At 47.7% G+C, this 22,990-nt stretch overlaps 1 protein-coding gene across 8 annotated transcripts in view; it reads left to right on the top strand.

Moving 5' to 3' along the window:
- The first annotated feature begins 2,122 nt into the window (after positions 1 to 2,122).
- Positions 2,123 to 22,990, top strand: part of ACVR1B (activin A receptor type 1B) — a 31,823-nt gene continuing 10,955 nt past the window's right edge. For 7 of the 8 annotated variants that reach the window (XM_068971587.1, XM_068971585.1, XM_068971583.1 and 4 more), the window contains exons 1-3: positions 2,123 to 2,213; positions 19,145 to 19,384; positions 20,154 to 20,402. In XM_068971587.1, the coding sequence (XP_068827688.1) occupies positions 2,123 to 2,213; positions 19,145 to 19,384; positions 20,154 to 20,402 (580 nt within the window). The remainder of the gene's footprint in view (positions 2,214 to 19,144; positions 19,385 to 20,153; positions 20,403 to 22,990) is intronic. The other variant, XM_068971582.1, reaches the window with a different exon arrangement.

Raw genomic sequence — 22,990 nt, 5'->3', positions numbered from 1 at the left:
AGGGAACTACCAGAAATTAGAGACAAGAACGGACTTTTCTCTAGAGCCTTCAGAGAGAGGATAGGGTTCTGACACCTTGGTTTCAGATGCCAAGCTTCCAGTACTGAGAGAATAGATTTCTGTTCTTTAAGCCACTCAGTTCATGGTATAATACTTTGAGACAGTCCTAGAAAGTAACCTTACACGGTAGGGCTTCCCAGGTAGCACCGTGGTAAAGAACCCACCTGCCAGTGCAGGAGACGCAGGTTCAATTCCTGGACTGGGAAGATCCGCTGCAGGAGGAAGTGGAAAACTTCTCCAATATTCTTGCCTGGAAAATTCCATGGACAGAGGAGCCTGGTGGACTGCAGTCCATAGGGTTGCAAAGAGTCCCACATGACTGGGTGATGAGCATGCAAGCACACAATCTTACACTGTGCCCACCACAGCTGGGAATCCTAAAGGGCAGGTGGAACAGAGTTTGGGAGATCAGTTAGATAAAATAGAGGGGAGAGGGTGCCCATTTTGGGGGATGAGCACTTATAAGAATATATAGAGGCAGAGCACTATAAAAATAAGGTGTTTGATCATTCAGTTACTGACCAATGTGTAGATAGTGCCTCTGTAAAACTTTGCATGTGTGTGTTTGTGTGTGAGTGGTGTCTGGGGTGTCTGCAGCCTAGTTTTTTCTTTATATTAGGAGGGGTATTCTTCAGGTTGGTAATAGCTTTGAAGGTGAGGATTCCATTTGAGAAGCTCCACCCTCCCACTCCCACCTTTGGGCATCCTCTCCACTTCTAAATCTCATTTGATGAGACTCTGCTAATGGGGGTTAAAAAGTCTGCCCAAGTTTTCATGCCAGTTAGTAAGAAAATGAGAATTCAGATCCAGAACTCTGGGTCCAAAACTCTGTCCTTTTCATGATTTCAAACTCTTTTTCAAGATAAGAAAAGTGAATATTTTCAAAAAGATATGAGCGATTCAGTTTACCGTTAATAAGCATTTTCCCCTAAATTTGAAAGTAACAGTAGCTTATTTGCAAAATATTTAGAAAATACTGAAATGTTTAAAGAAAAAATAAAAAAAATTATTCTGGTGATAACTACAGATAATATTGACTAGGTTCCTATCAGTCTTTTTTCCTTGCAGTTATATAGTATCAACAAAATCAGAACAATACTGTAAGTGGTTTTGTATTTTGCTTTCTCATTTAGCATTATCTCATGAATATCTCCTCACATCATTATTTTTACAAACATAATTTTTAATTAGTAAATAATGTTTCATCGTATGGACGGGACATAATTTGTTTTCTATACTATTTGTTTCCAGCGTTTACAGTGATAAACAAGTAATAGTTAACATTTCTCACAAAAACCTGTCCTCATCTCTATTATTGCTTGAAGATGGGAGGCTGGGGTATGAACATTTTAAGACATTTGATACACAATGCCAAGTTGTTTACCAAAAGGTTTCTACCTACCAACAGCACGGGAGTGCTTCACGCAGCACCCTCACCAAGACTGAATACTGTCATTAAAAAGCCCTGTACGTTCTGAGAAGGGGCATCCCATGATTCGATCACACAGGTGGCTGTGCGTCCTGCGGATCGCAGGGGGCCACTGTGAATGGGAGACTAATTAGGAGATGGTTGCGACGATCCCAGTGGGATGTGATGGGTGCTTGAGGCTAAGCAGTAGGCATGAAGGAAAAGGGAACAAGCGCACGGGACTCGTAGAACGTTCTATGCGAGGGATGGGGGTCGGTGCTGATAAGATCACGCAGCGCTGCTCGGTTTGCAGAACCGGGCGGAGGCCGCGTGTGTGGGGCTCGGCCTCCGCGCCGTGCTTGGCACTCACGGGTGAGGTTGGCCGAGGCGCGAGCCCCTCCCACCCCTTTAACGGGGACACTCCCCTTTAAGGCGGGCGCCCGCGCGCACCCGGCCCCGCCCTTCGGGGGCGCGCGCGGCGGCCGCGGCGCCGGCTCCGCCGGGAGCGCACGTGCCGGCGCCGGGTGGAGGAGAGGGAGGCGGGAGCCGGGCCGCGGGAGGAGGGGAGGCGCCGGGGGCGCGCGCGCGCGCGCTGGGCGCTGCTGGGCTGCGGCGGCGGCGGCGGCGGCGGCGGCGGCGGCGGCGGTGGTTACTATGGCGGAGTCGGCCGGAGCCTCCTCCTTCTTCCCCCTTGTTGTCCTCCTGCTTGCCGGCAGCGGCGGGTCCGGGCCCCGGGGGATCCAGGGTGAGTCCCGGGGCGGGGCGGGGGCCGGGATGGAGCGGGCCGGGCGAGGGCGAGGCCTCGCGCCGCGGCCCCTGGCTACAGCGCGCCCCCTCCCCACGCGCACAATATGGCCGGGCGGGGGGCGCGGGGGAGTCGCGGGGACCCCTCACCTCGGTCGGCTTCCCCCGATCCCCGAGGCGCGGCCGCCCCGCCGGGACCGAGCTCACGCCGGGCCCCTGGGGACCCGAGCCCTTTCCCAGGAGGGGCTGGATTTGGGGCGCTCTCGAGGGTCGCGCTCCCAGCACCCCCATGTTCCATGGAAGGGAGTGCAGGCTTCCTTCCCCGAGGTTTGGAGATCCACGTTTCTGCCGCTCAGCATGTCCAGGGGCGGGGGTCTTCATTCCCTCCCTCCAGATGCTCCAGCGGGGAGTTGGGGGGGGGGGCGCCTTTTCTCCCGCCAAGATTATGGGGCTTCGGCTATGGGGTCTTTGCTCCTCCGAGGTATCCTGACGTTGAGAGCCCTTGCGCACCATAGATAAAAGGGGAAGGGGGTCTTCAACCTTTCCGTCAGCTCCCTCCTGCAGTTGGGGTGCTTCTTCCCCTCCCTCTCCTTCCTCCCTGACGTTCTGGGAAAGCGAGTCACATTTCCCTCTCGGGCAGTCCCTTGAGTTCAGTGGGGCCAACCCCCCTCCTCCAGTCCACATGCCCCGGGGAAGCTCAGTGGAGGAAATGGGACGAACAGGCCCCTATCTGGAGCTTGGCTTTGGAATCTCTCTCACCCTAGGAGACCTAGTTCCAGAACGGTTAATCTGCATCTAGGTGTATTTGCTTTCTCCCTTGCCACTCCCACCCCACCTCAGGGGGTCCATTCTGTTGGTCACTTTGTGGATGCCTTTCAGGTGGCATCCTGGAACCTGCCTCCCACCCCCAAGATTATTTAAAGACCCCACCACCAGACCAGCTGTTGGCCCCTGGTCAGGATTTACTCACCTTCCCACACCAGCCCTCTTCCCAGCCCTTCCCCCTACGTCCTCCCCGACCCTTGCACACCCCTCACCTTCCAACTCCCACAGCCTTCTGCTCCCTGGCAGCACCCCCATCCTTCTCACTGCCAAAGTGGTGCCTTTCTGTGGGACACTCAGTTGAGTGTCTGGTTTGTGAGGCTTTACGGGCTTGAGGAATGCAGATGAAACCCTAAAATATTTAAGGGAGTCGTCTCAACCCTGTGCTGGCATTGGGGTAGCAGATGAAGGTTATATTTGGCCTTTATATTGGAGTGATTATTGACCCGCAGTTGGATCTGGGAGAGACAGTCAGGACTGTCTTTGCTCCCGATGTACAAAGCCTGCTGCTCTGACTTCTCAGCAGCCCCTAACCTTCTAGCAGCAGGAGATCAAGTGTGTGTTCCGTGGTTCTCTTCTCTCCACCAAAAAATAATGGTTCTCAGGCAGGTTCAGATCTCTTTCAGAAATGAGACAGTCAACCAAAGATGCGATCCCATTTTGGCGTCTCACAAACAAGTTCATTCCCTCCAGCCTTGATGTTTGTTTCCAGTGGTGCAGCCTGTGTGGTGGGGTCTTTGTTCACTGGTTAATGCGTCTGCTAAGGCTGTCGTGTGTATTCCTGGATCTCGCTGCTCTGTGGCAGAGGTAACGCGCTGTGGAGTCTGATAGATGTGGTGAAGGTATTTGAACACAGCCTGACATTTGTGGTAAGTTAATGGTTTTCATGAATAATGTATGCTGGGCCTTACTTTGGGGCCATGTTTTTGGAGTGTGTATCATGATGTTATTTCACTAGTAGGGTAGTAAATAAGGAGATTCAGCCTTCAGGTTTGTCATTTTACATGTGTATGACTAAATCTGTAAATTTCTTCCTTAGGAATTTTTATCCTGTTGCTAATGTATCTGAAATTCTTAACAGCCATTTCCCTCTTGGTTTGGTGTAGTGTCTGGTGGGATATTTCTTGTTGTCATGAGCCTAGTTAAGAATGTTTAATTGATGATCCATCTGGTTCTGAATGGGGCAGGTTCATTTTTTTTGTAACCTTCCTGAAATGGATGTTTGTTGGGATGAGGATGGGTGGGCATAGTAGGGAGTTGGTTTCTTTTTTTTGGTTAATTGGAAATTAGGTTGTGTATCCAGCAAACATGCTCGAAGGCCTTCAAACTTGGCCAGACACTACAGTTTTTTCCGGGACACATCTCGTTGCCAATAGTGCATGCTACAGAGACCACTGTTGCAAAAGGCTTAAAGTGAAGCATCAGTTCTGGGAACATAGAGGCTGTGAGATAACTAGAAGTTGATTACTGTCCTCCCCACGCTTCCTCTGTCGTGCTCCCCTAGGTGGGCCGGGAGGAGCAGCAGGACCAGGCAGCCCTGATGCCTCTGAACACAGGATGTGAGGACAGCAAGGGATAGGTGTCTGTGTTAAATAGTGAACTAGTAGCAACTTAGTAAAAGGCCAGTGGTACAGAGCGTGAGTTCCAGGTTATAAACTGCATCCATTTAATAGGTGGACCACATTCTAAGGCCTACCTTTGGCATTTTCACTTTAGTATTTAAAAATGTAAAGCTGAATTAGTAGCAGGAGAACATGACATTCATTTTCTTAAGACAAAAGCTGCAAGGGAGACATTTGAGGTTCTGACGGGAATATTTTGAATTTCTGTGATTAAACCAAAAATTTAATCTCAGGCCAAGTCTTATACTTTTGTTGAGTGGACATGAGTTTGAAATACAGCAGAAGTGAACTCTTGTAGAAAAAAAGAGAATCTCGGATTAGTTTTGTTAAGAGCCCCTGGAACAGATGTGGTTAACACAGTAAAATGGCTACTCTGGTTAAAGGTTAGGGCCAGGTGGGGGGAGGAGGCTGCTCTCCAGCCCCAGAACTTTGCTCCCTGACAGGTTGTCCTTGAGTAAGGCACTTCACTTTTCTGCGACTGCCTCAGTTTTGCCTCCGTGAAGTAAGGAACTGGTCTGTGTCTCTCTTATTGGGACATTTGTGAGACTGACTTACTGACAGCCAGTTGGCTGGGTGGTATTTTTAGACACAGTTTCTGACTTCAGTGAACAGGCAATGTTGGGTTACTTTTTATCTTATGGGGCAGAGAGTAGCTCCTGGGATTGAGAGAAGCAACACATGTCACCATGTGGTTAATTTGTTCTCTGTTGCATTTTTTGTGGACCCCTCTCAGACTTCCTCAAGTTAATTTCTGTCTCTTGACAAGCCCTCACATCCTAGGCCTGGCAGCATACCTGTGCTAATCAAAGACGGTCTGGAGGGAGTGACCTGCTTTAGGCTTTATTGGTTTGGCAACGTTTCCATTCTTACGCAACTCTGGGTATGTTTATGGCACTATGTAAATGTTACATAAGAACATGGAGGCAGAGAGGTGGCCGGAATGGTGCCTGTGAGCACAGGAAGGTTAGACTGAGGACTTCATCCGAAAGGACCGTGGAAATCTGCAGTCAGTAAAAGAAGCAGCTGCACTTCGTTTTCCTCTAAAAACCTTTTTAGGTGATTGTGTCTTTCAGGTGGACTGCTGTGTTATAAATAGGTTTACTCGCCACCGGTGAGCTAATTGTAACCTTGCCACCAAAATATGAATCAGGAGACAAGGAGACGATGAGGCGTGCTGCTTCTTCCAGCATGGCCTGTTGAAGCCGCTTGTTGCATTTTGGAACAGGAGTTGAATTGCGTTGCAGCCTCAGCCTGTTCTCATAATAACTCGGGAGCACAGGGTGTCGAGGTGGAATGGAATTCTCAGTCCGCGGTGCTTGCGATCTTCTTTATTTTGGAAGGTTAAATTAGAACACTGAAGTGGCTCTTTTGTTTTAATTTTGAAATCCTTATTGTTTACGGTTCAGTCTTTGCTCAGAGCCGCGGTGAACATTAATTCTGGAATCCCGCCTCTTTGTCTCGAGCCCTTGTGCTATTTGTCTGTTACAGCAGGAGGTGATGTAAGAGGGGTCTTACCTCATTTTCCTCTCTGTGTTCACGAGAAGAAAATCCTGGAGTCCTCTTGCTCATCAGCCCCCTCCGGTGCTGGAAGTGCTGAGGGCCTCTGGAGCCCATCAGTTCCACCTGGCCTGGGAGTGCCCAGACCTTTGAAAGGACTGGAGCGGGCAGTCCCCTGCAGGCTGTCACTCTGCAGGGGGCCTCATGTTCCTCTTGAGTCCCATGTCCGGCCTCTCGGGTTTTGCTCTCCTCAGCTTCTCTGCCTCATACATGGTTCAACCTGCAGCTGGGCCTGGAGGCAGCATCTCTGGTCTCGCCTGTTCTCTCTGCCCTCCAGCTTCTCCGTCACGGGTAAATACCATTCCTGGTGTAGGAATGGGTAAATACCATTCCTTTCTTCTTCCTCTGTAGTCTTGGTCCACCAGCCTCCCCGGCAGTCTTACCTGCTTGCAGGGCATCTCACGGTGCCACCTCAGGCAGCTGTGGTGCTCTTTTTGGTTTTTTTCTCTCTCCATGTAGTCTGAGGCCTCATTTGTCTTGCTAAATATTTTGAATTTAACATAATGAAAGTAACTGCCTTTCCCTTTAAAGTATCAATCACCCTAATATTTACACAATTACATATAGGAGGTTTCTTTATTCATTTGGTTGGGTGTAGGCCTGGAATGCTTCTTGGCATGGGGAGGTAACAGGGAACAAGAGGGACAAAAATCCCTAACTCTTCATGGAACTTATGACTGCAGAGGCTCAGACTGAAAATAAATGAGTAAACACAGTTATCAGTCATGAGTGCTCTGAAGGAAATAAAACAGGATGGTGTGCTGGAGTGCGCTGGGGGCTGCCACGTCACAGCCCCGTCCACTTCATTGTTTGATCTGTGAAATGGGGCTAACACAGTCAGGTGGCCTTTTTTTTGGTAACTGTTCTGTGAAGCCCAGTTGAACACTGGATTAGCAAATACTGGACCGCTGCTCCTGCTGGTTCCAGTGCTTTCATCAGCTGAACAGCACATAACCTTACGTTGTTTGTCTTTCTGTTTCAAGACAAATTTTTTAATATATGTTGTTGATTCATAAAAGTTGAGCTCAGGGCCAACAGCACTATAATGCCTGCCTGAATGAAGCTTATTCAGGATATGTATTTTCTGTCTAAGGCATGTCACTGTCTTCTTGAACTTGGGGACACTAGCCAGCGTTTCCGCACTACCCTTGGGGCCGTTTTGAAGTGAAATCGCCAGCATAAACCACAAAAAGACAGAAAGCTTGGCACTGAACATACCATGAGAAGAACACATATTAACAGTATGAGAGCTGAAACAAGCCAGAGCGTTCTTACTCAACCTCCGTGGGAACGTGTGTGCCGGGTGACTCAAATTTGTCACCCCTCTGTGCTCACCTGTGAGTGTCCGTGAACACTGAGAGTGTTGATTTTGAGGTTACAAGTAAATTTTAGCAAGTAGACAGATTCACGCATGTGGATCCATGAATAATGAAAATTGACTGTATTTCGTTCAAGCAGTGCAATGATCGTGGCAGAGAGAAAGTCATATCCTGTGGAATTCCCAGGACTCCTGGATGGTTTCACTGTACCAGTGTAGTGTATACAGTTATAAGTTCTCTTTCTAGCTTGTGAATAAACCAGGTATCTATATATACATGTATTGAGAACTGCTATGGTGCTCTAAAGGTTCCTATAACACAGATTTACTGAGCACCTACTATATACCAGGCACTGTTGTAGGTGCAGAGATACACCAGTAAACAAAAGGAGACGAAATGCTTAACCTTCATGAAGCTCACCTTCTGGCAGGTGAAATAGATGATAAACAAAGAACAAGGTGGTTATGTCTACCACAGCTTCCTTCCCACTGCTCCCTTCTCCCCATGATTTCCAGCCTTAGGTATACACACACCTGTTCTCAGTTCTCAGACATGAATGAAGGTGGTGCAGCTGACCCTTGAGCAACGTGGTTTGAACTGCATGGGTCCACTTATACATGGGTGGTTTTTTTTTTCCCCCAGTAAATACCAGAGTGCAGTACTATGCAGTATGAGGTTGGTAGAATTCACGGATGTGGAACTTCAGGTCTAGTGGGGTGATTGTTAAGTTATCCGTGGGTTTTCGACTCTGTAGCGGTCAGTGCCCTTAACCCCTGAGTTGTTCAAGGGTCAGCTGTATCATGAAGGGTTTAAATCAGTTGACCTTCAGATGGGCACGCTGTCATGGTGGACCTGACCTAATCAAGCTGGCCCTTTGAAAGCAGAGCATTTTCTCAGCTGATTGCAGAAGAGGAAGGCAAGGATGCCGCAGCTAGCTTGGGAGAAAGTAAACATTCAGGTGTGAACTGCCCATGGGAGCCGCGTGACCAGGAATTACAGGCCAACTTTAGGGACTGAGTGGTCCCTGGCCGTCAGCGAGTAGGGCCGTTGGGGGGCCTTAGTCCTTCATCCACAGGGCATTGAAGTTTGCCAGCAATGAGTGAGATAACCCTAGACGAGAAAGCCCCAGCCAATATCAGTCATGCTATGCCTGGACTTCTGACCTACAGAAACTGAAATAGTAAATAGGTATTGTTTTTTAAAATGCATGTGGGGTGAGTCAGATGGTTATATGAGGAGAAGGAAAACAGGATTGAGGGATAAGTGCACTCCCCAAGATAGGCTTGAGGCTCCTTGAGACCGGGTCACCCTGCCATCTCATGGATGGACTTACATGTGGAAAGAAGTCCTGAGACCACATGTGGCTTTCAGCTGCTGCCTGTTACCTTTTCCTAGACATTGTGAGGTTTGGAGGAGAGAGAAGATTGTGGATGCTTTCAGTGATTTTGATGTGTTGAGGAATCTGTGACTTGAGGGATTTCTATTTTTTTTAATTTAAATAGAAATTTTAAAAAATATATATTGTGTTGAGCGCCCCTGTCCCCAGATTGTCGTGTATTGTCTTGGTGTACATTTGTACGTTACTTTCTACACTTGCAGTAGATAAATTCAGATCCAATCAGTGTTCTTTCTTAACATCTCCCTAGATGTTAGGGAGCACACCTCAAGCTCCTCAAGCTCAGTGTTGAGGGGGATACTGAGGAAAGAATCTGTCCTTGCCATTAAGAAGTTTGCCCACAGACTGACTTCTGCTTGTTAGAACAACCATAAAACCACACAAGAGCGCAGCCCCTTCTCATTCACTAGGATGACAGCAATAATAAAACCATCACATTTCCTGAATGTGTACCATCTAGTCAAGGGTTATACTGGGCATTTGTGCTGCATTGCTAACTCTGTACAGCCATTCTGTGAGCCACTCTCATCCCCATTTTACAGGTGAGAAAACGGGGGCACAGAGGTTAAGCAGTGGGCCTAGAGTCTTGACTCCACAGCACACGCTCAAAATCCTGTACTGTGCTGTGTGCTGTGGTGACTGTTGAAGTAGCTTTCCAGCCAGTCCCTGCCTTCCCGTCCTACCACTGGGTTCAACCCTGAAAGTGCGCCGGCTCTGCCACCTTTGTGTAGCCTCCAGGATTGACTCCAGACCTCCTCGCCTGCCACCGCGGCCCGCGCAGTCCAGTCTAGTCTCGCTTATTGCCCTTATCTTGGCTAGAACCCTGGCGTTGTCCTTTTGCCCATTTACTTTAGACCTCACATGCCTTGTGCTTTTCTTGGTCTTGGCCTTCTCAGCCAAATCCAACATCCTCCAAGTGTGGGACCCTCTGTGTCTTCCTGCTATCCCCCAGCCAGTAACTCCATCCTCTCTGCGTTTCTTTTTGGTCCATTATCAGTAACATAGAGGTTCACACTGGCTTAGAGTTTTCTGCTTCTCCCGCTCTCCCACCCTCTACGCCCTGAAAGTTGATCCTAGGAACTGCCTTGTATTTTCCTTATATGTCTTTGTTCTATCACAGAGCCTTGTGTATTTTAGGTACTTAATGATTTAATTGAATTCATTCATTTCTTTTCCATCCTCTCAGCAAAATCCTAGGTAAATAATTCCAATTCTGTCCTGCTGTAATTTCATTGTCTCCTATATATACAGTTTTCATCCTAGTCGCTTAAAAGTGCCACAGACATTTGTGCGTTACCGGGAACGTCATAATCTGTACCTCACCTCTTTCATCTCTGTTGAATCCACTACCTGCCCATTTTACTTGAGATAAATTTGATCTCAGCCTCATTAGTTGTTTTTTGGTGTTTTTTGATGTGTTTTTTTTTTTTCCGCTGTGCCATGCGCAGCACGTGGGACTTTAGTTCCCCAGCCAGGGATCAAACCCGTGCCCTCTGCAGTAGAGGCACTGGAAGCGTGGCATCTTAACCACCAGACCACCAGGGAAGTCCTCAACCTCGTTAGTTTTATTCTCCATCCTTGCTTATTTTTTTTCCCTTCATTGTCCTAGTTGTCTGAAACAACCATTCCTATCCCTCTTCTCGAAACTGTGATGTACGCTGTCACCTCTCCACACATCGTAGTGTAGTAAGTAGGTCAGGAAGCAAATACAAAACACCACTGATAAATACTCTCCCCTGCTCTAATGAGCCAGGAGTGTGTCTGTTTAAGTACAACAAAGAAAGAAGACAGAAGGTTGTACATGTCAATATAAACTTGTGGGTAAAGGAGAAATACCAAGTGACTAGCAGACAGTCTGAATGTGACGGCTGAGTTTGTACACTTAGGTCCCAGGAACACAGGACATGCTCTGCCATAGGGATGCCTCTCCTTCCAGCTCTACCTTGACATTCCCCTGGGCAGCAGGTGGGCCCTTGCTGGATGTTCAGGCATTTACAGCCAGCCATAAATTAAGTCGCAATGACAGGTCTCCTTAGCATAAACATCAAACGTCTCTTTTGAGTGAGAACAAAGCTTTCATTCTCTCGACCTGAGGCTTAAGGGTGAACTTGTTTAAACAGCTCTCTGGGGTTGGGTTTGTCTCCAAGTAGAATGTCAGAAAGGCAGTTTGTAGAATAGATACAGTGTGGAGCTGGCTTTTCAAACACCTTTCTCTTATGCAAACCCCACTCTGAGACCTTTCCCCAGATTGAAATTAAATACCAAGCTTATCAAATGTCTTATTGTTAAATCTGTGCTTTTTTTTTTTCTCTCTCTCATACAAATAGCTTCCTTTATTAAGTCAGCTGGAAGTGCTTTTTACCAGTACACTTTTTGGGTACCACCAGCTAGCTACACATTGTAAAATTGGACTTCATTATGGCTCTTTGGTACTTGAGAGTTTTTGTTTTGTTTTATTTTAGTGTATTTTTACAATCTAATTTGGATGATTGTGAAAACTGAAAATGCACTTCGAATCTTTGTCACCAATAGCACCTGATTACTTGATTTCCGTGCAGCAGGGCTTTCCTGCCTGGTGCTGTTGTCAGCTCCCCAGCCTTTCTGGAGAAACAGACATTACCTCTGCTTTGTGACAGTGGAGTGCCAGACACCTCCATTTTTAAGCCCAATTCAGGATTTTCATAAACATTTTGACAGTTGTCTAGATCAGTAGTTACTGAACAACTTTTTCTTTTTTTCTGTCTTCTTAAAGCAGTAAAAACCTTTCAAAAATGAAAATGTGGAAATGCATATAAAACAGATAAAAGCATGTCCTCTCTGGCAGAGCCCCCTGCCCTCTCAGATTGCTAGACTGAGAGCTGCTGAATGAGATTTATTAAGCACAGTGTGGCGTGTGGGCACTCTGCTGGATACCAGTGAGAAAATGAAGACAAGAAGGACTCTGGTTCCCTCTTCTAGGAGTTCACGGGTTCCTGGGGCATATGAGGGCCTTCGGACTTGGGAAGGACACAGAACAACCCTGTGCCTTCATTTTGGGGGGTCTGCATGTGTTGGGTTTTTGCTGGTTTTGTTCTGTAGTTGAGACTGTATTACACATACTGCTTTTTAGAGATTTATGGTATTTTTTAAACTATGGTAAAACACATATAAGAATTTTTAAGCATTTTAAAATGTATAAATCAATGAAGTACCTTCACAATGTTCGGCAAGCCATCACCTCTCTAGTTCCAGAACTTTTTCTTTACCCTGAAGGAAACCAACCTAGTAACCCACAAAGCCAGCATCCCCCATCTTCTCCCCTCTGCAGCCCCTAATAACCACTGATATGCTTTCCAGATGCTTAATATGAATGGACTTGTACAATATGTGGCTTCTTTCAGTTAACACAATGTTTTCAAAGTTCATCCACACTGTAGTAGATATCAGCAGTTTATTCCTTTTTATAGCTGACTAATACTCCATCTGATGAGGGTACCACATTTTGTTTGTCCACTGTTTGTTGAGTGGACATTCGGGTTTCCACCATTTGATGGTTGTGAATGGTGCTGTTAGGAACATTTGTGTACGAGTTTTTGTTTAAACACTTGCTTTCATTCTTTTGGGCATATTGTACTGGGAGTGGAATTGCCAGGTTATATGGTGATTCAGTGTTTACCTTACTGAGGAGTCATCAAGCTGTTTTCCATATACAGGAGCTGTACCGGTTTGCGATCCTACTATCAGTGTATAGAGTTCCAGTTTCCTCTGACTCTGCACCAACGTTTTCTTATGGCCTTCCTAGTGGGTGTAAAGTGGTATCTCATTGTGGTTTGGTTTCTGTTTGTTTTTGTTTTTCTTATCAAATGTGACTTTTATTTAGCTGACAAGCACTTTTCTATAGATGCACTCTTGGGACATCACATGGCAAAAACAGAAGTTTTTTTTCTCTAGTTTTTTTCCCCCTTCTTTTTTTACCTTATTAAAAATGAGATTGGTCCTAAAAATATAGAAAGAAATATAAATTCACCAAAAAAACTGTACATTATCAGAAAGTCACTAAAACACCACATTTAGTTATATGTGGTTTTGGTTTACATTTGAATTTGAAATTCATTTGCATTTGATATGATGTTGACCAGCTTTTCATGTACTTTTGGGTCATTTGTATATCTTTTTTGGAGAAATGTCCATTCAAATCATTTGCTCATTTTAAAATTATTTTTTGTCATCAGTTTTTAAGAGTGAGTTCTTTATGCATTCTGGATGTAAGACTGTTATTAGATGCATGATTTTTGAATACTTTCTCTCATTCTGTAGGCTCTCTTCACGCTGTCTTGACATTATCCTTTGAGACACAAAAGTCTTTTTAATTTGGTGAAGGCCAATTCATCTATTTTTCTTTTGTTGCTTGTGTTTTAGATGTCATATCTAGGAGCCCATTGCCAAATCCAAGGTCATGAAGATTTACCCTTATTTTCATTAAAAAATTTTTAGAATATAAACTTTAGCTCCTGTATTTTGGTCTTTGACTTACATTGAATTAATTCCATTACTTACATTATGTAATAACTTACATTAATTAATCTTGGTGTGTGGTGTGAAAGGCCTGAGTTCATTCTTTTGCCTGTGGATTTCTGTTTGTTGAAGACTAGTCTTCCCACCCCCAAAATGTTTTAGAAATGGAAAATCAGTTGATGATATATAGATCTGTTTCTGGACTCTCAATTCTGTTTCATTGATTTATAGTCCGTACTTAGGCCAGTTTCATTCTGTTTTGATAGCTGTAGCTTTGTAGTAAGTTTGAATCAGGTAATGTGAGTCCTCCAACTTTGTTCTCTTTCTTTTCCCTCTCCCAGGATCATCCTGGCTTTTCAGGGTCACAGAGTTGTGTAGAATTGTGGTCTTTGTTCTATCCCAAGAAAGCTGTAGGGAGTTTGGATATGGTCCAAGGAAGAAGAATTAAAATGATCACAGGTTGTAATAGGCTGTTCTCATCAGTTTGGGCTGTGTGATGGATGCTGTCATCTGGAAAGAGGAGGGCTCAGACGCAGCTATGATCAAGTTGTAAAGTCATGAAGAGTAAGGGGGGAGGGGGCACAGGCTGTATTGGGCGCCAAATCTTAACTCTTGTGGAACTAGAAGGTTGCCCAGTGAAGTTTGGAAGAGGCAGGTTTAGTATCCCTAAACAAGACAATGTGCCACCCTAAACTGATGAAACTTACCATCCCCAAGGAGTATATGTGTGTGTGTGTACATATAAGCCAAAAAACATAGATACTGTAGCTTTAAAACATCATGAACCTTCATGTACCAGGACAAATATGGGTGTTCTGGGCTGCCTTTTACCTTCTGAGGTTGGTGCCTCTACCTTGCCCCTCCCACAGCCTGTCCGCTGGTGATGTGGGCTGAAGGGCAGTGAGTTTAGCCACTTGGTTCTTGGGAATTTCTAGTTGTTGCGACAACAGCCTTGACTGAGTGTCCTCCAGAGTATGCCGTGGGCAGGAGAGAGGGGCCTGCGTGGGGCTCTCTGCTCAGACCCAGCGTGTTAGCAGCTCCATAATATGCAGCGAGACAAGAGTCTGCCCAAGTCGGGACTTGTCAGCCTTCCTCCAAACACAGCCTCTCTCCCACATTAAATTTGCTTTGATATTCTACCACAGACCACCGTCTCATCATACTTTGAAAACACGTTCAAATCCTGCCATAATGTCTTTGGTTCAGGTTTGACTAGCTTGTTCGTATCAAAATGCTGTGCTAGTGAGAATTTCACTCTGACCACTTTTAACCTGCATTTGTGACTCCTCTGTGACTGGCTTTCCTAATTGTGTTATTTCTAACTCTTCAGTCAGGAACACGGAGAGTGTTAGGTATGTACTGTTTATGCACATGTGTGTAGGCTGATTTCACCTGATGAGTCACTATGAAACAGATTATAAATGGCTGTTATCAGTAGTCCAGATTCATTTTTTCAGAGAAATCAAAAGCTAAATTTGTGATCTAGTGTACTAGAAAAGTTTTAGTAAATTCAGATTTTTTTTTGTGTGTGGCCATGCCGCGTGGCTTGCTGGAGCTTAGCTCCCTGACCAGGGATTAAACCTGGGCCCATGGCAGTGAAGTGCAGAGTCCTAGCCACTGGATTGCCAGAGAATCCCACAATTCAGATGTTTTTATATTTTTATGATCCCTTCGTTTCAATGAAAAATATTAACAGAAGACAGTTTAGAGACCAGTCTTTCTTGGGTCTTCCCTGATGGTCCAGTGGTTAAGAGTCTGCCGTGCAGTACAAGGGGTGTGGGTTCGATCCCTGGTTGGGGAACTAAGATTGCACATGCAGCGGGGCAACCAAGCCAACCAGTAAATAAAAAAATATTTTTAAAAAATGATTAAGACTAGTCTTTAAAGTTCAGAAAAAGGTATATGGAATTAAAGCAGAACTTCCCAGTGTTGAATCAGTGATCCAAGCAATGTGAATTTAAAAACAAACTAGAAAAAAAAAAAAAATTAAAAAAAAAAAACAAACTAGATTCAGATTTCAGCTGGAGGATTTTGGAGCTCATCTGGTTCAGCCCCTTCTTTCTGGTTAATGATGAGGAAAATGATGTTCAGGAAGGTTAAAATGAGTTGCCCAAAACCACGGAACTAGTTACTGGCAGAGCTGAGACTCAAACAGCAGTTCCTTGCTGTGGTCTTGCTGTAACCTGGCACTTCCTAATTAGTGGTTAGAGAGACATGTTGTATGTGAATGTGTTTACTTGAGTTTTACACTGAAGGGAGTGATTAAAATTTATTGAGTATCTCTTTGCTTCACATTTTTTAAGTCTCGTTGTTGTTCAGTTGCTATGTCCTACTCTTTGCAACCCCCGTGAACTGCAGCCTCCCTGTCCTTCACCATCTCCCAGAGCTTGCTTAAACACATGTCCACTGAGTCGGTGATGCCATCCAGCCATCTCATCCTCTGTCACCCCCTTCTCCTCCTGTCCTCAATCTTTCCCAGCCTCAGGAGCTTTTCCACGGAGTTGGCTCATAAATCTCTTATTTCATGTAATTCTTACACAGTCCTGTGAGGTAATTAACAGCCCCACTTTTCAGATTAGGCAGCTGGGGTGTAGAAAGGTTACTGACTCGTTCAAGGTCATGTGACTGATGGAGCTGGTGTTTGAGCCCTGGGTCTGTGTGACCTGCTCCTGCCACGCTCCCCTGCTGTGGCTCTAGGGAGAGTAACAGAAACCTCGCAGGGGCGTGGGCAGTGGTGATGGCTATCACAGAAATACCCTTTTCAGACTTCTCACTGCCTTGCTAAAGAGCAGACCTGCACACAGATGCAGGCAGCCTTCTCGGAGGACCAGCAGCACTCTGCAGATGCGGGTTGATCTTCAAACCGCCTCTGTCACGTAAATGGCATTTTCTGGCTGGGCTGCCGAGGCCCAGATAGAGCCAGGGACTTGCCCAATCCCTTATCACAAAGCCGCATGGCCCCGCTCCCAGTTCCGTTCTTCGTCCCGTCTAGCATAGATTTCACCACTTTTGTTCTTTCCTGTCTTACACCAAGATTGTTTAAGTACTTCCCAAAAATAATGAGCCACGTGTGGGTGTGCTCGTCCTCCAGGATGAATCACTGTGAAAGAGGCCATGAACCAGGGAAAGGGGAGCGCATGTCTGGGAGCAGGGGCTCTGCTTCCCCGGCTGCTAATTGACGGACTCCGAAGGGAGCTGCTTTTCCAGAGGCGGCCACGGGTCTGGCTCGCGTGTCCCACTGTGCTCAGAATAGCCCTCTGGGAGTTGTTCGCTTTCCCTTCTGGCTTCCGAAAATAGCCCCGAGACTGTGCTCATCCCCAGCCGGCCGTCGGGGCGCGTGTGTTGAGAGGTGTGCATGCCGCGGGGACCCCTTTGTGCCTGAATGTCCCCATTGATGGAGAGAGGAATGGGCGCTCGCACTTGCTGATGAGTAGGCAGGACTCCAGCGTGAGTCAAAGGAGTTTGGGCTGAGTGTTCTGAGAGCTGCAGAAGTAAATTTCAGTCAGCAAGAAGAATGACATTTAGAAGGAATTTACTTTTAAAATTCCTTTTGTGTTTGGGATCCTAGTCTAAAGGGTACCTGCTTTAAACTTCCTGCCTTTAAAATACGACACTCCCCAAGCCCTTCAGCAGAGAGCTGCGTGTCTTGGAATTTCTCCCAGAAGAAAAGGCTTTGATCAAATACTGTGGGGGGGGGAAAAAAATCCCGCAGGCTGTGCGGTGAAGATCCATGCTGTCAGAGTACCTGTCTGAGGTCGCTCTCCTTTGTTTCCTCGGTGGGGACGGCGAGGATCGTGTCGTTTACAGAAAGCCTGCCGGAGTGGGGAGTTGGACGCAGAGATATTTCTATTCTGTCTTTGGATTTGAAAGGCCAGGAGATGCCTTTCAGTGTTTTAGAGGAAGAGACAAAGATAGACTGTTTACAGCCGAAAGGGGTGCGTTACAACAGGATAGTTTTTCACGGGACTGGTCATAAATGTCTCTTCTCCAGGGGCCGTAGTTTGAATATGTTCTCTCTTGGTATCCAGATAGTATGCGCGTAGTGTCCAGCCGGGGACTTGGGTCCCCCTGCACTTGCAGCCCCGATGGGCGAGCGCTGTGTGCAGCCCCGTGAGCCCCAGCCTCAGGACCCCGGTGGGCCGAGCCCAGAGGTCAGGGCTGGGTCAGGCTCCCGGGAGGCAGTGCTGGGGAGAGCCAGCTGCTGCTGTCTGTGCTATTCCTGTTAGATGGATAAATAAAGGATTTCAGATTCCAGGGCTGCCGAACTGACTTTCAGAGGCACCAAATTCATTTACAGTAATTTCCTGTCAACAGTGCACACTTAGGGATAACACACGCCCAGCCAAACTTGTTAGTCCCAGAGATGATTGCGTATACTATCTATTTGGGGGTGGGGGGAATATATATACACACATATATATATATATATATATATATATATATAGTGCTTTTCAAGTGATGATATCAAGGCCCTTTCAGAGTGGGTTAGATTTATTGAGTACTTTCTGTACGTTGGCTTCCCAGGTGGCGCTAGTGGTAAAGAACCTGCTTGCCAGCACAGAAGACATAAGAGACGCAGGTTCTGTCCCTGGGTTGGGAAGATCTGGAGAAGGGCATGGCAGCCCACTCCAGTATTCTTGCCTGGGAAATCCCATGGACAGGGGAGCCTGGCGGGCTACAATCCACAGGGTTGCAAAGAGTCATACACTAGTAAAGCGACATAGCATGCACCCATTCTGTGCATTAGCTTATTTAATCCTCACAGTGACTGTATGAAGTAGGCACTAATATTGCCCTCTTTGGAGGGTGTCTTTTTGCCCCTCTTGAAAGGGGTACCTGCTGGGAACTAAAGGGAGAAGGAGGTTGTTGGACCAGTCAGGAGAAGCTTGTCAAAGGAAGTGACGTTTAAGCTGAATTTTAAAGAACTTGTAAGAATTAGCCAGGAAAAAACCATTGCAGCAAAACCCTGTGTGAGAGAGCACGCACACTGCATTCAGGAAACTGTAGGCGTTTCTGGTGCAGAGAAAGGAGATGGGGTTGAAGATGGCTCTAAGAAGCGGTGGTGGTGGAAGGAGTATGTGGGGGAGGGGCCCTCTTGTCTCCCAGGGGACCGTGCTTGGCTCTCATCTTTAGGCGTCTAAATTCAAAGGAAAACCCTTTTCCCAGCCTCAAGACAGGTTCTTAAAGTGAGTCTAAGTCTAGAGTAGCCCCCCTCCTCCCAGTGGTGCAGTGGTAAAGAATCCACCTGCCAGTGAAAGAGACACGGGTTCACTCCCTGGGTCGGGAAGATCCCCTGGAGAAGAAGATGGCAACCCACTAATACTCTTGCCTGGGAAATCCCAGACAGAGGAGTCTGGCAGACTGCAGTGCATGGGGTCACAAAGTCAGACACAGCCTAGCTACTAAACAGCAGCAACATACAACAGGCTAAAGCAGAGTTTAAAAGGTAGTTTCTTTGTTTCTTAAAGACATAAACTAGAGCAATTAGAGGAAAACGGCGGGGTAGGGGGACAGTTGCGGAGCAGAAAGCCTTGTCTGTGATCTGAATAGACAGGTGAAAAGGTTGGGCTTCCCCTGACGACGTCATCTCTGGCCCCATCCCTGTAAAAAGCACCTTGTTTTGGAACCACGAGTGTGGTAGGGGATTGTATTCTAACTCCAGAGAAGGACCTAGGCTAAGACCTCACACTGACATCAGTGTCCGCTCCCAAATTCCCCACAGCTCTGCTGTGTGCGTGCACCAGCTGCCTCCAAGCCAACTACACGTGTGAGACGGATGGGGCCTGCATGGTCTCCATTTTCAACCTGGACGGGATGGAGCACCACGTGCGGACCTGCATCCCCAAAGTGGAGCTGGTCCCCGCTGGGAAGCCCTTCTACTGCCTGAGTTCCGAGGACTTGCGCAACACACACTGCTGCTACACTGACTTCTGCAACAAGATCGACCTGAGGGTGCCCAGCGGTGAGTGGACACCCTTGTTGGACTATCGGCTCGTCGTGGAGGTCGGGCACCCCCGTCATTTCATCCTTCCCTACTGCGCCCCCGCCCCTTTGTTGGAGGCTAGGTGAAGGCGCCTTTTGGATGCTCCCTGAGGTGACGTGGGAGGGCATGCCTCCCAATTCTGGTCTGTGGATCCCAGGAAAGGGAGACAGACTTGTCGAGTGCACCACAGAGGTGAAGGCCGCATTTTGGGTCGTGGCTGAGGAGCCATCGGCAGCTGGTGGGGAGTGGGAGAGCCAGCCAGAGATGCCCGTGGGAGGGTCTGGGGTGATCCTGGAGGAGGCAGCCCGTAAGCCCTGTGACGGTGATGGCAAAGGGGAAGAGGGACTCGGGCCTGGAGGATGGCGCTCTACGCTGGGGAGTGGTAGCCACCAGCCTTCACAGGTCCACCACTTAAGAGGCGTGACTGGGGAGATCTGAGGAGGCGGGGAGAGACCGAGTCGAGCTTCAGGAGGCCATCACAAACGGAGGAGCAGAACCTGGTGTGTGCCTGGGGCATGGGGGTGGGAAGACACCATGAAACGCCGTGAAATTACCGAGCGGGCCGTGGCTCTGACCGTTGCAGCGGGTGCCATGTGAGAGCGTCCAGACAGATCCACCAGCCCAGTGAGGCCAGAGTGGGGAGAAGAAGGGGGCATCTCCACCTGGACGGAGGAGCCAGGGAGAGGGAGGCCTTGGCGGTCCCACGTTTTCACTCTCTTCTTTCCCTCTCCCCTCTCACCTGCCCCAGGTCATCTCAAGGAGCCTGAACACCCCTCCATGTGGGGCCCCGTGGAGCTGGTGGGCATCATTGCCGGCCCAGTGTTCCTCCTGTTTCTCATCATCATCATCGTTTTCCTTGTCATTAACTATCATCAGCGCGTCTATCACAACCGCCAGAGGCTGGACATGGAGGACCCCTCGTGTGAGATGTGTCTCTCCAAGGACAAGACGCTCCAGGACCTGGTCTACGACCTCTCCACGTCAGGGTCTGGCTCAGGTACCACCTCTTCAGGCCTCACGCCAGCCGTTAGCCTTCCTCACTGCCTCCCAGCACGATGGAACGTTCAGGAAGAAGCCTGGCCATTTGCCTTCAGAATTCCCCTTCTTTGGGAGTCTTGACATGTAATAAGATGATGGGGTTCACAGAAAACCTCTCATTCCCTGGAATTCCAAGGATCAGCTGCAAAACTCTCCCTTCCAGAGTCCCTGCCTCTCTTCAAGTCTTGTAACCATGCAGCTATTAAAATTCACCTGGTTCCGCCTGAGCAGCAGAGTGCTCAGTGTCAGGGCCCCTTTGGAGAAACTGGAGTGTGCCGGGTTCCTGCGAGGTGGTGGCAGCTAATCATTGATCTGTGAGCAACCGCAAGGGGAGTTTAAGGACACCGAGCAAGGCCAGAGAGCTGGGCTTGGGTAAATGATCGACTCGTAGCAGTTGCCCAAGGGTTTATGGTGGCAGTTGAAATAAAAGCAGCCAGGGCTTCCAGCATGGCGTCAGCACCACTTCCGGAGCTGCCTGTCGGTGACCGAGCCTTTCTTAGGTGGGCCTCGATGTAAGACTAGAACTTAGGGTAAGGACCGTTGGGTGGCTCCGGTCTCGGAGGAGAGCGGAGCCAGCTAGCAGATGCGGCTGTGAGTACAAAGCAGTCTTTTTAGGAAGATAAATAATTATTTTAGTGACAGTGGTATTCTGTTCCTGTGGGGGAAAATGTGGATACAAAGGCCCCTGTTGCCATTCTAGCTCAAACCTACAGGCTTATGTCCGTGAGAGTTCCACGTGTGTTGGTGTATGTTTTTTCAGCCCATGACAGACTCTTCTGTGGGGAAATTATGCCATCAGTCATGGCCAGACATCCCTTCTTGAGCACAGGAATACTTTGAGCTCTGACATCTTCTGAATTTCTGTGGTTTTGCCTTTATTAAGCTCTGCAGTAGAGAGTGCCAAGATGATGGATATATTTAAAAGCTGCATATTTTTAGGAAGAGAGAAAATACATGGCTTGTTCTTTGCTGAAAGAGGGTAGGGCAGTGGTTAGAACTGACTGGCTCTGTGACTTGATTTGCTGCTGGAGGAGGGTCGCTCGGGTTTTCTGGAGTCTTTTTTTTTTTTAAGACTTGGATTAGCTGAGGTGAGGGCAGGTCTAGGGTGGTTACTCTATCATCTGGAGTGAAATGATGAGTAACTGTTTCTCTCTGGTTGGTTTCGTCCACTCAATTCAGAATATGCAAAGCTTCCAAGGTGCTGGGGTTTTAATCCTGTGGCCTTAAAGTAATAAGTCCTTGCTGCTTGTGTAACCTTCAGTTCACACTAACAAGTGTGTGTTGAGCTTCCTGTGGGTGATACAGAGTAAACAAGATGAGCAAGAGGCCAAGCCGGGACTGGATAGAAGAGATTGTGGGGAAGGATCTCACAGAGGAGGTCGTGTTTGAAGGGGTCCTGCGTTGGAAGTTTTGAGAGTGGGAAGAGGGCAGGTAACATTCCAGGCCACCGGAAAACCCTTGCACGAGAGCACAAAAAGACAGAAATGTTCAGTGAGTGTTTAGGGAATGATCTAGAGGCCAGCTTGTTGTCCAGGCCCTGGTGGGAAAATACTTGGGCTGTGCTTTGTCTGGTGAGGGGAGAGGCAGCTACCGAAGACTGTCGTGTGAGAAAGCGTGTGCTCATGTTTTCCTGCGGAAAGAACTCTGGCAGTGGTGTGAAGGGTGGATTCATCCATCCAGCAGCCCCCTGTTAGGGAGGGCAGGGTGAGGCTGGCTGTGCGGGGTGTGTGGGGCGAGCCAGATCAGTGGGGAGGCAGAGAGACTGCTGGAAGTCCTCCAGAGGAGGTCAGAATGGGTCAGGAGGGCCGCGAGAGGAGGGGGCCAAATTGAGAAGCATTTGGCGGCTCTGTGCTGTGGGAGTTACAGGCATAAACTCTGGAGTCAGTCTTACGTGCTTTGCCATTTACAGCTTGTATGAATTCCAGTAAATAACTTAACCTTCCCCTTCGAGGCTTAGTTTTCTCATTTGTAAAATGGGCATAATAATAACACCTACCTTATGGGTGGTTGTGAGGAAATGAGGTCATTTATGCAAGCGCCTCATGCATAGTAAACATGCAGTAAATAGCTTGGGGTTGATAACACTTGGATTTGTTCAGTCAAGGAGAGGGAGAGAGTTAGAGTCAGTCACGAAGGTGGAGCTGACTGGAGAGGGAGGGAGACACTCCTTGCATGGATCAAATGAGGTGATAAATGAGTCCTATAAAGACAGTGAAATTAATCTGAGAACCATCCTGGGCAGTCGTCCGCCCGCCAGTCCTGCTGCATCTGGAGCTCTTGTGAGCAGAACTGTGATCCCTTTGGAGAGCGGTGGGAACTTGGTGTGCCCTGAGCTCTGGTGGGCTTTCATGGGCCACGCAGCACTGCCCTCTAGTGGCCACTGAGCAGAGCAGCCAGAGGCGCTCCGCTCACTCAACTCCTTGACTTTGCTCTTCCACATAAAGCGGCTGTGGGTGGCTGGCTGAAGAGTTAGTAAATCCGGTTAGACAGTTAGATCTTTCGTCCATACTAGCTGGGAGGAGAACCTGCGTAGATGAGGAACAGCTA

The sequence above is a fragment of the Capricornis sumatraensis genome, chromosome 4 (genome assembly GCF_032405125.1).
Source record: "Capricornis sumatraensis isolate serow.1 chromosome 4, serow.2, whole genome shotgun sequence".
In the NCBI taxonomy this organism is placed as follows: Eukaryota; Metazoa; Chordata; class Mammalia; order Artiodactyla; family Bovidae; genus Capricornis; species Capricornis sumatraensis.
The sequence above is the reverse complement of the archived record's forward strand: the minus strand, read 5'-3'. Positions and strand labels throughout refer to the sequence as shown.